The sequence below is a fragment of the Fukomys damarensis genome, unplaced genomic scaffold (assembly GCF_012274545.1).
Source record: "Fukomys damarensis isolate Sample0158 unplaced genomic scaffold, DMR_v1.0_HiC HiC_scaffold_15, whole genome shotgun sequence".
In the NCBI taxonomy this organism is placed as follows: Eukaryota; Metazoa; Chordata; class Mammalia; order Rodentia; family Bathyergidae; genus Fukomys; species Fukomys damarensis.
Genome location: NW_022900927.1, coordinates 23,051,555 through 23,065,156, shown reverse-complemented (window position 1 = coordinate 23,065,156; position 13,602 = coordinate 23,051,555). Strand labels below are relative to the sequence as shown.

Sequence of the window (13,602 nt, the reverse complement as noted above, 5' to 3'; positions counted from 1 at the left end):
GTGTGTGTGTGTGTGTGTGACTACCAGTACAAAGAAAAGAACAATGTATGTACTAGTTCCTCTCGAATGTTATTTATATGTACCATGAATATATAATAACTGTTTGTACTTTTTATTTAAGACAGGGTTTGGCTGGCCTTGAACTCATTATGTATATCCTAGGCCTGCCTCGAAATCAGCTCTCCTCCTGCCTCAGCCTCCCAAGTGGTGGGATTACAGGCGTGTGCCACCACCCCCGGCTCTTTTTTATTTGTCTACTCAACGCTTAGCAAACGTGTTAAAAAATTGGTTCAGGGCTGGGGATTTAGCTCAGTGGTTCCACCGCTGCCTTGCAAGCACAAAGACCCGAGTTCGATCCCTGGTACCAAAACACAAAAAAATAATTGGTTTGTTTTTTTTTTCTTTTTCTTAATATTATATTACATATTTTGTACCGCAGATCGCACTTAGGACCTTAGGCTTGCAAGGCAGGCGACGGTACCACTGAGCTAAATCCACGACCCTCTTTCCTCTTTTTTTTTTTTTTTTTAAACAAAGTCTTGATACGCAGTTCAGGCTGGCCTCGAACTCACGCGATTCTCGTGTCTCCGTCTCCCAAGTGCTGGGATAACGGGTGTGCGCCACCATGCACTGTTCAAAGAGCTGGTTAGTGGCCGGGGATTTAAATCAGTAACGCTGCGCCAGCCTCGCAAGTGCTGTCTTGAGTTCGATCTTCGGTACCCGGGAGGGGAGGGTGGGGGGGCGCGGTCAACTGGTTAATTTCTTTCATGGTACAGATGTAAGTGGTAAAGATTCTCTCTGGGTCTCTGACCCGCTGAGCAGCTAGGGAGCTTCCGATCTCACTTCTATGAAAAAAACCGTGTTTTGACTCTAGAGAAGATAGCTTCACCGTCACCCTCGGTGGTGCTTCATGACACAATTTCGGTAACCCCGCCTAGGTGGCTGTTAACTAGCTCAAGGCCCTACCTAAGGTGAGAATCCAAGGACAGGAAAAAAACCCCTCGTGTTTCACTCCTTCTTCCAACAGGAACTCGGCCCCTTTACTAAACGTAGTTCCGCAGAGTACTGACTTTGCCCTGGTCCTATTAGGTTTCGAGGCTCAGGGTGCTGCCTCTCCAATGAAAAAAGGAATTTGAGATTAGCACCAGTTTTGACCAATGGTTCAGAGGATGGAAGTATATTACCCTACAGATGTAGCGCTGAGAATGACGAGCAGCAAGTTTACCCAATAGGTGTTGCTATAGCAGAGCAGGTAACGCCCCAGCCGCTGAGGAGCAGCCAGAGCAAACTGCTGTCTCCCTCAGTCTCCACCCGGACTCCGCCATGTTGAGTCTTGTGGGTCGTGTCGCTGCTGCGTCGGCCTCCGGGGCCTTGCGGGGACTCACCTCTTCGGCTTCGCTACCCCAAGCTCAGCTTTTACTGAGGGTCGCCCCAGCAGCGGCCCAGCCCGGTGAGTGCTTTCCCTTGAGAGCCAGGTTCCTGTCTTTTCATGACCTTGAGCCACGGGCGAATTGTGCCTTGGGCCTAAGGGTACATTTGTAGTGCTAGAAGCCTGCCCTCTAACGGCCGCAGGACAAGATTTGATCGCGGGTGGAAGCTTTCTGTGATCTAGTACTGCCTCATTTTGAAGACTATGGGACGAAGTGCGGGAAGGTGCGTTCACCTTCCCGTGACATGGCGGTATTGCCACGAATAATGAATGGGCTTTGGAGCAGGATGGGAAGACTTTGCAGGCGTGTTTTCGATTGCTGCTTGGCCCTCCTGCTGGACACGCCTTCCGTTCCAGCAGAAGGAGGCCTAGCCTAGGCGGAATTCGTCCCTCTTTGTGGGTTAAGTCGGGCTTGCTTTGACCTTTAGCCGCCCTGACCCTAGTACCATACGATATCTTTTTGTCTGTTAGCCAGAGACTATGCGGCGCAGACCTCTCCGTCGCCCAAGTCTGGGGCTGCAACCGGGCGCATCGTGGCAGTCATCGGTGCGGTGGTGGATGTCCAGTTTGACGAAGGATTACCACCCATCCTAAATGCCTTGGAAGTACAAGGCAGGGAGACCCGACTGGTTTTGGAGGTGGCTCAGCATTTGGGTAAGTAGAGTTTTTAGTTAATAGTAAAGATGTTATTTAGCCCAAATGTCTGAAAAACAGGCTGTCCCTTCTGTGATGATTTTATCAATATGACTTTCGTTCTTCTGAATTTGCTGAAGCCATATTTAGATACTGAGGAGGAGTCTTGGTTGACATGGGTCTGTCATACTAGTTACACTTCATTAAATGATAACCAACTTGCCCTTACCTGAATCCTCCCAATGCCTCTGACAGGTGAGAGCACAGTAAGAACCATTGCTATGGATGGTACAGAAGGCCTGGTCAGAGGCCAGAAAGTCTTGGATTCTGGTGCACCAATCAAAATTCCTGTTGGTCCTGAGACCTTGGGCAGAATCATGAATGTCATTGGAGAACCTATTGATGAGAGAGGGCCTATCAAAACCAAACAGTAAGTCTGTGCATTTGTTCACAATGGAACTGCCCACCCCATTTATCTGGTTTTTTCTGTGGTACTGGGGATTCATCTAGGGGCTTGCACACACATGCTAGACACACCCTCTATCAATGAACTACATCATAGCCCTTTTTATTTTATTTTTTAAAAATTTTTTATTAATTTTCTTTGGTACCAGGGATCAAACTCGGGTCCTTGCTTTTGTGAAGCAGACACTGGAACCACTGAGCTAAATCCCTAGCCCAGCCCTTTTTAATTTTTGAGACTGGGGCTCAACAAGTTTGAACTGTATTTGAACTTTTTTTTTTTTTTTTTTGTACTGGGGATTGAACTCGGGTCCTTGTGCTTGCAAGGCAGGCACTGGAACCACTGAGCCAAATCCCCAGCCTGAAAGAGGAAAGTTTTATTTTATTTTATTTTATTTTTTCTTTTTGGTACCAGGCATTGAACTCAGGTCCTTGCGCTTGTGAGGCAAGCCACCGAACCGCTGAGCTAAAAACCAAATTTCTTTTTCTTTTTTTTATTTTTTTGGTACCAGGGATTGAACTCGGGTCTTTGCCCTTGCAAGGCAGGCCACCAAACCACTGAGCTAAATTCCCGGCTGTATTTGAACTTTTCATCCTCCCGCCTCAGCCTCCCGAGTATCAGCAATTACAGGAATTTGCTGCTGTGCTGGGCAGGAACTACTTTTTACTGCCATTAGACATATTAGGGTGATTGATAACTAATAAAGTACAATTTCCCTACAGGTAGTATTTAACATGTTAATCTAAATTGTTGAAATCACACATTGCATTTTTTTCTGAAGAAATTAAGGATGCAGAAGTTCTGGGGTATTTGTCGGGGGCATGTGCTTTTGGTTTGGTTTGGTATTTTGAGACAGGGTCTTACTAGGTAGTCCAGGCTGGCCTTGAACTCAGTGATCTTCCTGCCTCAGCCTCTGGAGTGTGCCACCATGTCCAGCCCAGAGGGTCTATTGTTAAAAACCTGATTCTTTTTAGGATCCCAGTTGATTATTTTAAGAGGCTTAGGTGTATGGTTTGGGTTGATGATTCTCTAAAACTTTAAGGTGTTTTTTTTTTCCTATTAGTGTGTGTAAGAATGTTATTAGATTAGGGCTCAGTAAAAGAAAAAACTTCTCTAAGGTTTTTAAAGCTCTAAGGGAACAGTATTGGTTTCTGAGGTAATGAAGTCTATTGCAGAAAGTTAAGGTAAATGCTAATGTAAACTGGATTCTCAGTATTGGTCCTAAAAACTGATAGTTATTTAAGACTATATTCATTGATTTTCTTTTTTTTCCCCCCTTTGGTGCCTGGGATTGAACTCAGGACCTTGCACTTGCCAGGCAGGCATAGCACCAATGAGCTGAAATCCCCAACCTTTCATTTGCTTTCAACAAGGTAAATACTGATTCCCTTTTCTCTTCTTTACAGATTTGCTCCTATTCATGCTGAGGCTCCTGAGTTCATGGAGATGAGTGTTGAGCAGGAAATTCTGGTGACTGGGATCAAGGTTGTGGATCTGCTAGCTCCCTATGCCAAAGGTGGCAAAATCGGTATGTTAGTGTTGGGTACATATTTTCGAAACCTAATATGGGAGAGAACAAAAATATACTGTGATGTAGGTGGGTATTTGATACCTATCCTTCGCTGATGAGCAGCTTCTGACTTTCGTTCTTCTGAGTTTGGTGAAGCCAGATGCCATTCCTGAGAAGGGAAAAGATGGAAAGAAGCAATAATAGTATTTTGAAGTTTGCTTAATATGGGAATGTGGAGCTCCTCAGTGTTTTTTCTTGATCCTTCCTAGGGCTCTTTGGAGGTGCTGGAGTTGGAAAGACAGTATTGATCATGGAGCTAATCAACAATGTTGCCAAAGCCCATGGTGGTTACTCTGTGTTTGCTGGTGTTGGTGAGAGGACCCGTGAGGGCAATGATTTATACCATGAAATGATTGAATCTGGTGTAATCAACTTAAAAGATGCTACCTCAAAGGTAATGAACCACTGAGCTGACCGATTTTCACAAAATAATTATGGTAGGAAAAACCACGGCAGTTGAAACTGTCTGTTTCTTCATTTGAGTGTCCTACAAAGAAATTCTTGTTAGTGTTTTTTTTCTCCTTTAGTGCACATTATCTTTACTCTTAGATGTTAGATTACAATTTTAGGGGTTTGTTCATTTGTTTTTTGGTTCTTTGTTTTTTTAAAAATACTTCTAGGCTGGGCGTGGTGGCGCACGCCTGTAATCCCAGCACTTGGGAGGCTGAGGCAGGAGGTTCGCTGTGAGTTTGAAAGCAGCGTGGGCTACATAGTGAGTTCCAGGTCAGTCTCAACTATGTAGTGAGACCCTGTCTCAAAAAAAAAAAAAAAAAAAAAAAAAAGAAAAGAAAAATACTTCTTTACTTTATTATTTATTTTTGGTACCAGGGATCGAACTTGGGACCTTACGCTTGCAAGGCAGGTGGTGGAACCACTGAGTTAAATCCCTTCTGGGTTTTGGTTGTTTGTTTTTTGTTTTTTTGCTGTGCTGGGATTGAACCCAGGTCTTGCCTGATAGGCCAATACTGCCACTGATTGATTCCCTCAGCGTTGGTAGATTGGTAGATAGTCCTGTTGTTTGCAAGCTAATTTGGTACTGGGGATCAAACTCAGGACCTTGTGCTTGTGAGGCACAGTGCCACTGAGCTAAATCCCTGGCCTTTGAAAGCTAATTTTGGAGAAGGGTTTTACTGGTATTGGCTATGTCTCAGATACCTATGTCTTAGATATCTATATTTTGTGTCTTTACCTTCTGTTCTACTTTAGGAGTTATATCTTAGAAATATAAGGAATTAATGTATGCTGTTTTGAACAGAATACTTAATAGGTTTTTTACACTTTTTTTTGTACCTGGGATCGAACTCAGGACCTTGCACTTGTGAGGCATGTGTGGTGCAACTGAGCTAAATCCCTGGCCCGTGGGTTTTTGTTAGGAGAAATATATTGCTAAGACATTGGAACTCAAGGCCTTGTGCATGCTAGGCAAGTGCTCTCCCACTGAGCTCTACATCCCCAGCCCTGCATATTATAGACAGAAACATTGATTACTTCTGAGAATGAGAGCCTGTGGTGGTTTCTTTCTAACTGGGGATTTAGGGTATGTGGCTTCCATCCTCTTTTGTGAGGTTTTCTGATACGATATGATTACTACAGGTAGCGCTGGTGTATGGTCAAATGAATGAACCACCTGGTGCTCGTGCCCGGGTAGCCCTGACTGGACTGACTGTGGCTGAGTACTTTAGAGACCAAGAAGGTCAAGATGTACTGCTGTTCATTGATAACATCTTTCGCTTCACCCAGGCTGGTTCAGAGGTAAGAGGGAAATCTTGAGAGGAGCAGGTTAATCAGATCTTTCTGTGGAGTTGTGCAAAGTAGGCCAAAGATGTAGACACTTAAGACCTTTGTCATACTCTTTCTTTTAGGTATCTGCCTTACTGGGCAGAATACCTTCTGCTGTAGGTTATCAGCCTACCCTGGCCACTGACATGGGTACTATGCAGGAAAGAATCACCACCACCAAGAAAGGATCAATCACCTCTGTACAGGTAAGGAAAACAAGTGGATGCAAGTTTAAGTTGCCTGAAGACAGGAACAGAGAGATAAAATCACATTATTTACATCTCAGAAAGGGCTTTTGCAAGGTAGTGGGGTCATCTAAAGTAACTGAGCCAGACCAGATAGCACACCTCTAATCCCAGCACTTGGGAGCCTGAGGCAGGGAGGATCACTGTGAGTTGGGGACCAGCCTGGGCTACATGGCGAGTTCCAGATCAGTCTCAACTACATTGTGAGACACTGTCTCGAAAAAACAATAATAATAATAATGTACTACAAGATTTCAAATGTATATAGATGGTATATATGTGTATATACAGAATCCAAAAAATAATGGATACATACTTCATGAAAAGGAATAACTTGTATAAATATTCTAATACTAAATTTATGGAGGGCTGGGGATTTAGCTCAGTGGTTCCTCCACCTGCCTCACAAACACAAGGTCCCAAGTTCAATCTCTGGTACCACAAAAAAATTTGAGATATAAGTTAATACAAGTTATCTTTTGTCTCTACGATTATAAGAGGTACTTGGGTAACCTTGGTTAGAGAGTGTCTACTGAGATTACTGCACATGCATTTTCAATTTCTTACTCTTAGGCAGCAATATAGTGAGTTTTCTGTGATAAACAACATTTAAGGTCCCCCATAGGTAAATGCCTGCAGGTGTTAAATTGGGAGGATGTGCACCTTATACAAGTCTTTGTTTTCCTGAAATGTGTATACGTTTTTTTCCCCTCTTAAATGTGTATACATTTTTGGGCAGAAAAAATACATATATAGGCTTAAAATGTGGCTAAATTGTAACTTTCACGATTCATTTTTTTCTTTTTTTTGTCATGGGCTTCATGCATGCTAAGTACCTGCTCTACCATTAAGGTACAACCCCCGCCTTCTATGGTAAAGTGCTGGGGATGGAATTCAAGACCTGCACTTGGGAGTCAGGCACTGTGCCACTGAGCTAAATCACCGCACCAACCCCTTTAGTGAACTAGTGAATAGGTATAGGAAAATTGTTTATTGTTTGATTTGTTGTGTACTAGGGATTGAACTCAGGGAATACTGTCCCAGCATTTTATTTTTTTAATTGAGACAAAGCCTAGCTAAGTTAGTCAAGCTGTTTGAATCTGTAGTCCTCCTGCCTTAGCTTGTGAAATCCTGGGATTGCAGCATACCACCACACCTAGATTGTTCTTGTTTTTAACTCTAAAAGTTGGTCATTACCATAGTTAAAGTGTAGAATGAAGAACAAAAATAATGACAATGAAAATTCTTCCATCATGACTCGGATCAAATAATTTATGGGTTCATTCAGTAGATATTAGGGGTGATAACCTCTTGGGAGATGAACTTTTTTTTTTAGAGACAGGGACTCTAAATTGCCTAGGTGGAGCTCAAACTTAATTCTTACTGCTTTAGCTTTCCAGGGTGCTGTGATTACAGGTGTGCACCATTGCACCCAGTTTGGGGAGAACTTTTTTTTTTTAGACAGTCTCACTATGTAGCACAGGCTGGCCTTGAACTCGAAGTGATCCTCCTGCCTTAGTCTCCCGAGTACTGGGATTACAGTCGTGCGCCACCACACTTGGTGAGATGAACTTTTAATGCTAAGAAGGTAGAGTTACAAAAGAAGTCAGGAAAGGGAATAATTTCAAAGAATACTTCGATTTCTGCTGCATTTGATGGGTTCTTGACTCACTTTAGGCTATCTATGTGCCTGCTGATGATTTGACTGACCCTGCCCCTGCCACTACGTTTGCCCATTTGGATGCCACCACTGTGTTGTCCCGTGCTATTGCTGAGCTGGGTATCTATCCAGCTGTGGATCCTCTGGACTCCACCTCTAGAATCATGGATCCTAACATTGTCGGCAGTGAGCATTACGATGTCGCCCGTGGGGTACAAAAGATCCTTCAGGTGAGTATATTGCTGTGTGGGATCAGTAGCCATAAAGTTAGAAGGAAGGAATTTGAAGATTATATCAGGATTCAGTCACTTGTGATTTGCTTTGGAGCAAAGAAAATTGAGACTGCCAATTGATAGTGCTAACAGTCTTTTGAATTTGTAGTTGGACTTTGGAATTCAGGGTGGTTTTGTTTGTTTGTTTGTTTGTTTGTTTGTTTTTTTGAGACAGGGTCTCACTGTGTAGGTGAAGACTGACCCGGAACTCACTGTGTAGCCCAGATTGGTCTCGAACTCACAATGATCTCCTGCCTCAGCCTCCCGAGTGCTGGGATTACAAGCATGCACCACCATGCCTGGCTTGGAATTCAGTTTTTTTTGAATAGCACTTGAGGGAATGGGTAGAACAAGACACTGATCTTGGCTGTTGGTATTCACTATCCCCAGAATGTAACTTGCCCCCTATTGACTTGTTTCAGCAAATTTTTGTCTAAACTGAAGGAATGTGAACACTTAGGTACCTTTTACTTTGTTTTCTCATAGGACTACAAATCCCTCCAGGACATCATTGCCATCTTGGGTATGGATGAACTTTCTGAAGAGGACAAGTTGACTGTATCCCGGGCACGGAAAATACAGCGTTTCTTGTCTCAGCCATTCCAGGTTGCTGAGGTCTTCACAGGGCATATGGGGAAGTTGGTACCCCTGAAGGAGACCATCAAAGGATTCCAGCAGATTTTGGCAGGTGAGATTTTGAATATAAAGCTGAACATAAAATGATAGAAAAACTGAAATCTTGTTTGTTATGTGGCTACTGCAACAGAAACTATAGTCTGCTAATTTTTTTGTTCAAATAGTGAGAATGGAATCCCACAGTCTTTGCACTGAGCTACATTCCCAACTCTTTGTTTTTTGAGACAAGGTCTTGCTGTTGCCTAGGCTGGGATTGAGCTTTGATCCCCTTGCCTCAGCTTCCAAGAGTACTGAGATTAAGGTGTACAGTATCATGTCTGGCTTTTACTCTTTTTTTTCTTTTGTTTTTACTCTTTTTAATATTTCTCACCAATTTTATTGAAAGTACATTTTTCTGAGTGTGACATTACTTGAATATCTAGCTTCGTCATCCCTCCCTCCTTATTTTCCTGATAATTTTGAGTTTGAACCCAGGGAATAGAACATGCTAAGCAACATGCTGTCTCTCCCCACCCCTTCATTTCAGTTATTAACTTTTGCTTTAGTAAAAAAAAAATTTTTTTTCAGAACTGAGAATTGAACTCAAGATTTTGTACTTGCTAGGGAAATACTTTAGCATTGAGCTACATCCCAGGCCTTTCTGTACTTTTGAGATAGGGTCTCATTTAAGCTAGCCTTGAACTTGTGATCCTTCAGGATTGGGCTCCCAAGTAGCTCTCTAGCGTCCTTTTATGTGTAATCCCAACACTTAATGGTTTCAATTCTAGCTACTCCTCTGAGCAAATTACAACAGTACAGGAAAAGCATTATTATTCTGTTTTACAATTGAGGAAACGAGTTCAGAAGAGTTAAAAATAAACTCTTCCCAATATCACATAGCCAAGGAAGAGAAAAAGAATGTGTTGTAATATGCAGGCCATTGTAGTACAGCAGACAGGAGGTTGAAGCAGGAGGATCTTAAATTGCAGGCCAGTTTAGGCTACATAAGTGAGACCCTGTCTCAAAAAAAGTTTTTTTGCTCTCATTTATATAGTTTCAAATCACGTTTTGTTTTTGAGACAGGATCTTCTTATATAGTTCAGACTGGCCTTGAACTCACTATGTAGCCCAGGCTGGCCTTAAACTTGTGGCCATCGATCTTCCTGCCTCAGCCTCACGTGTGCTAATGTTACAGGTGTGTGCTACTATACCTGGTTCTAAATTATGTGCTTTTGTTTGTTTTGAGAAAGGGTCTCACTATGTAGTTGAGATTGTCCTGGAACTCACTGTGTAGTCTAGGCTGGTTTTGAACTCACAGCGATCCTCCTGCCTCAGCCTCCTGAGTGCTAGGATTACAGGCATGCACCACAATGTCTGGCATAAATCATATGCTTTTAAGCCATAGTATATTGTATCTTTTTTTTTTTTTTATTTGAATTTGACTTGAGGGACGGTCAAGAGATTTCTTAGACGATGTGAGTTGGTTGTAGTCTGGTGGCCTCCACCCACATATAAAGTTGGTACCATGCTGCACTCACTGCTAGTTGGATTTGTTTTCCTTGCAGGAGACTATGACCATCTCCCAGAACAGGCCTTCTACATGGTGGGACCCATTGAAGAAGCTGTGGCAAAAGCTGATAAACTGGCGGAAGAGCATGCATCATGAGGGCCTCCTGCCAGTATAAGTTCTTGTCCTCTGTGCTGCCCTCTTTGCCGCTAACCCTGAAACCAGTTTTATGTGTAGGCCGTACAAGAGCCTCAAATGAAGATGTGTCTGAAGAGTATTTAAGGTTTCCAATAAAATGTAAACCCCTAAGCATTTGTCTATTTTTCTTGGTTCTGCTGCACTGAAGCTTTTGACAATGAGTGGCCATAAAGATGCACTTTTAGCACAAAGTGCAGCATAAATATGCTTGGGGTGGTATCATCAGAAAATAGCCATCCTGGGCTGGGAATTTAGCTCAATGCTTCCACCACTTGCCTTGCAAGTGCAAGCTCCTGAGTTTGATCTCCGGTACCAAAAAAAAAGAAAAAGGAAAAGAAAATAGCCATCCTTTTGAGATTTGTAAACTAAGTTTTATGAGGATTTTCCTGGAGGTAGTGTGATCTTAGTAGGATCCCTCAGCTTTGTCTTATTCATAGCATTTGTTAAAAGTAAATGGGTTTTCCCCCTTCACATAGCACATTTTTATATACAGGGATCTTTTTTTTTTTTTTTGGTAGAGCAATATTGGAAAAAATGTATTGGTAATCCCAGCACTCAGGAGAGAGCGGCAGGAGGATCATTGGGAGTTTGAAGTCAGCCTGAACTACACAGACCCTGTCTCAAAGTATCTACTGGTTTGGAAGTAACATTCCAAAACAAGGCAGGGGTTAATCAGCTAAATTTTAGGAAATGGTGAATGCTATGCTTTGTGAGTTAAAAAGGCCCTTTACGTCTTGATTAGACCTTAACACGGGTGTTCTAACCACACTGTCTCCTGACATTTTGAGCAAGTCTAGACTTGTATGTTTGTGATTGAGTGCAGGGGTAAAAAATAGCAAGGCCTAGTCAGCTCTACTAAGGTCCCTTAGGAAAGTTTGGGAAAGATTTGCTCTTACAGGAAGATAGCAACTTTCTGAGTTGCTGCTTAGACTTCTAAATAGACCATTTCCTTTCATTTCAGCACAGTAAATCTCAAGAGTGAAAGGTCAGGTTTGGTGCCCCAGGTGTTCTCTGGGCCCAGGCCCATCATACTGCCCTCTCGTGGTAGAAGTGAAAGGTCAGGTTTGGTGCCCCAGGTGTTCTCTGGGCCCAGGCCCATCATACTGCCCTCTCGTGGTAGCACTGGGAACTGCAAAAACTGATGTCACCATTTTGAAATCTTTAAAAGGCCATTTGCTGGGAGGTGGTTCCCCCATCTAATGACTGTTTACAAACCTGATGAGGCTTTTGTCCAGAGGAGGAGCCTGCATATGTATAGGCTCCACCCCTAAGGCCTTCAAATTGGGTAAAAGCTAGGCGGAGACTAGTTGAGTTCCCCATTCAGAGGCCCCTGGGGGCTAAAGGTTGGGGAGGGGCCCTGGAAGAGGCGTCAGGGGTGGAGTAGGGGCCTCTAAGCTTCCTCCCGTCTGCCTGTGACGTCCTCTGCACCAGTCTCGCTGGTGTCATGATCTGGACGGAAGGTGGAGCCCCTGAGCTGCTTGTGACAGACTGCTAGTCGGCTCCCAGAAAAAGCTTGAATTTGGGGAAATGCTGAGTTACGGGGGTGGGGACACTTCCTCCAGGTCCTGACTCTGGAGTGGGTAAGAAGGTGGTGAAGGCCTCAGGGTACGGGTCACCCGTCCCTGCTTTGATTTTCCAGCCACCCAGATGCAGACCTGGGAAATGAAATCCTAAAGGTCATTTGCATCCCTCCACCCCTTCCCTAGGCACGTTCAGGACGTCCTCCAGCCAGCATTTACCGAGAACCTTCTCCCTCTCACTAGCTGCAATTTATTTCCTTCCCCCTTCACCACCCTTTTTTACCACGACACTGAAGTGTCAACACACACTTCTAACCTTCCTCCATATTTCTCCTGGTCTGCCCTGTCCTTGCCTCCTCCCTCTCTCCACCCAGAGAAAGCCCCGCCCTTCCCTCCTCCCTCCCTCCCCAGCCTGTCACACAGGGACATCACCCTACAGCAGTTCAGGCTGTGTGGTTCGCAGGAAGCATACACCGGCTTTTTGATTCCTGCTAGTTTTCAGTTAATATTTTGAGATCTAACACCAGCCTTCACGTCAAGCGGGCCAAGGACAGTGAGGAACCGGTGGTCCCAGCCGGGAGCCCTGCCAGACATGGGTGAGTACGGGGCGAGCCCCGGGGAAGGCCTGAGGGATGCCTAGCTCCCTCCCTGGCTGACTCAGCAGGGGTGGGGCCTAACCTTTGCTCGTTTTGGGGGGTGAGAGGGGAAATGGGACTATGGGGGAGACACAGGGCTCAGCTGGTGAGGCTGCCAACCAAGGGATCCTGGCATTGGCAAACTCCAGCTCTAAGGAAGCGCCTAAGCCTGTGCTTTAGGCCAGGGCTTCCCAGTCCCCTGAGGAGTACTGCTCCTAGCTCCTCCTTGTTCAAGCTGGGGAGATTCCAATAATATTTCATAGTACTCTTTGCTGCCCCCACAAAAGTAGCACTCACCTTTGGTCGTGGTGGAGGGTCTTCGAGGTGCCTGTAGTGCCCCCAATCTCTCTCGGGCCTTTCTAGTCTCTGCTTCTCTCCTCCCCCACCCCGTCCCACCACCAGGTGGGGGCTGCAATGAGCAGCTGCTTCCTGTTGCCCGAGATTGCTGCGAGGGTGGTGGTGGTTGGGACAAAACTATGAAGTATGAATAAAAGCGATTCTCACGGTCCCACATCAGCCTGTGTTGGGCTGTTGGGGGGCCTCCACACTAGTCTGTGAGGACACTGAGCAAGGTAAAACCGAGCTTGAGAGGACAGGAAGGTTGTGCCCTTGTAGCTTCCTGATTCTAGAAGCTCCACAGTTGTGCGGATGCGGCCTTGAGGAGGAGGTGAAACAGGGAACCTGTTCACCTCGTAGGGGGCGACGCATAATCCCCCAGCGCTCTGGGCCTTCCTGGAGTCCTTCTGGCTCCCACTGCTTTCCCAGTCTCCTTTGTGCAGAGGTCTTCGCTGCGCCCCGGGAGGGCAGGCACCGCTCTCCCAAGTACTCCCGTTCGGACCCCCGCCGCCCACTTCGCCACATAAGTTTCCGTCTCTTCCTGGGATCTGCTCTCTTCCTCCATCTGGGATCCTTCCTGGTTCTGGCCCGAGACGCCACCCGATTCCCCCTCCCCCAGCGAAGCCTTGGCGGCAGCCCTCCCCGATAAGTCCTCGCCCCGGTAGCTCCTGCCCCTTTAAGCGCCACCTCCCCCTCCACCGGCCCAGGGCTAGGGGGAGGAGGCGCCGCCGCCTGCTCGG

The 13,602-nt window shown here is 45.2% G+C and overlaps 2 protein-coding genes and 2 non-coding genes across 6 annotated transcripts in view; all 4 read left to right on the top strand.

Moving 5' to 3' along the window:
* Positions 1-1,284: 1,284 nt before the first annotated feature.
* On the top strand, positions 1,285-10,482 carry Atp5f1b (ATP synthase F1 subunit beta). Its single transcript, XM_010644653.3, has 10 exons — positions 1,285-1,450; positions 1,901-2,083; positions 2,318-2,492; positions 3,932-4,053; positions 4,305-4,489; positions 5,689-5,847; positions 5,958-6,080; positions 7,797-8,009; positions 8,538-8,739; positions 10,232-10,482. Exons 1-10 carry the CDS (start codon positions 1,324-1,326, stop codon positions 10,330-10,332), a joined length of 1,590 nt encoding a protein of 529 aa, XP_010642955.1. The 5' UTR covers positions 1,285-1,323; the 3' UTR covers positions 10,333-10,482.
* LOC117286193 lies at positions 2,150-2,224 on the top strand. The gene has a single exon (XR_004517339.1). It is a non-coding gene; the product is annotated as a small nucleolar RNA SNORD59 (small nucleolar RNA).
* Positions 4,142-4,213, top strand: LOC117286192. Its single transcript, XR_004517338.1, has one exon. It is a non-coding gene; the product is annotated as a small nucleolar RNA SNORD59 (small nucleolar RNA).
* A 1,339-nt stretch (positions 10,483-11,821) lies between the features above and the next one.
* Positions 11,822-13,602, top strand: part of Baz2a (bromodomain adjacent to zinc finger domain 2A) — a 39,093-nt gene continuing 37,312 nt past the window's right edge. For all 3 annotated transcript variants that reach the window (XM_010644655.3, XM_010644656.3, XM_033763709.1), the window contains exon 1: positions 11,822-12,487. In XM_010644655.3, coding sequence (XP_010642957.1) covers positions 12,484-12,487 — 4 coding nt within the window. In that variant the 5' untranslated portion in view covers positions 11,822-12,483. The remainder of the gene's footprint in view (positions 12,488-13,602) is intronic.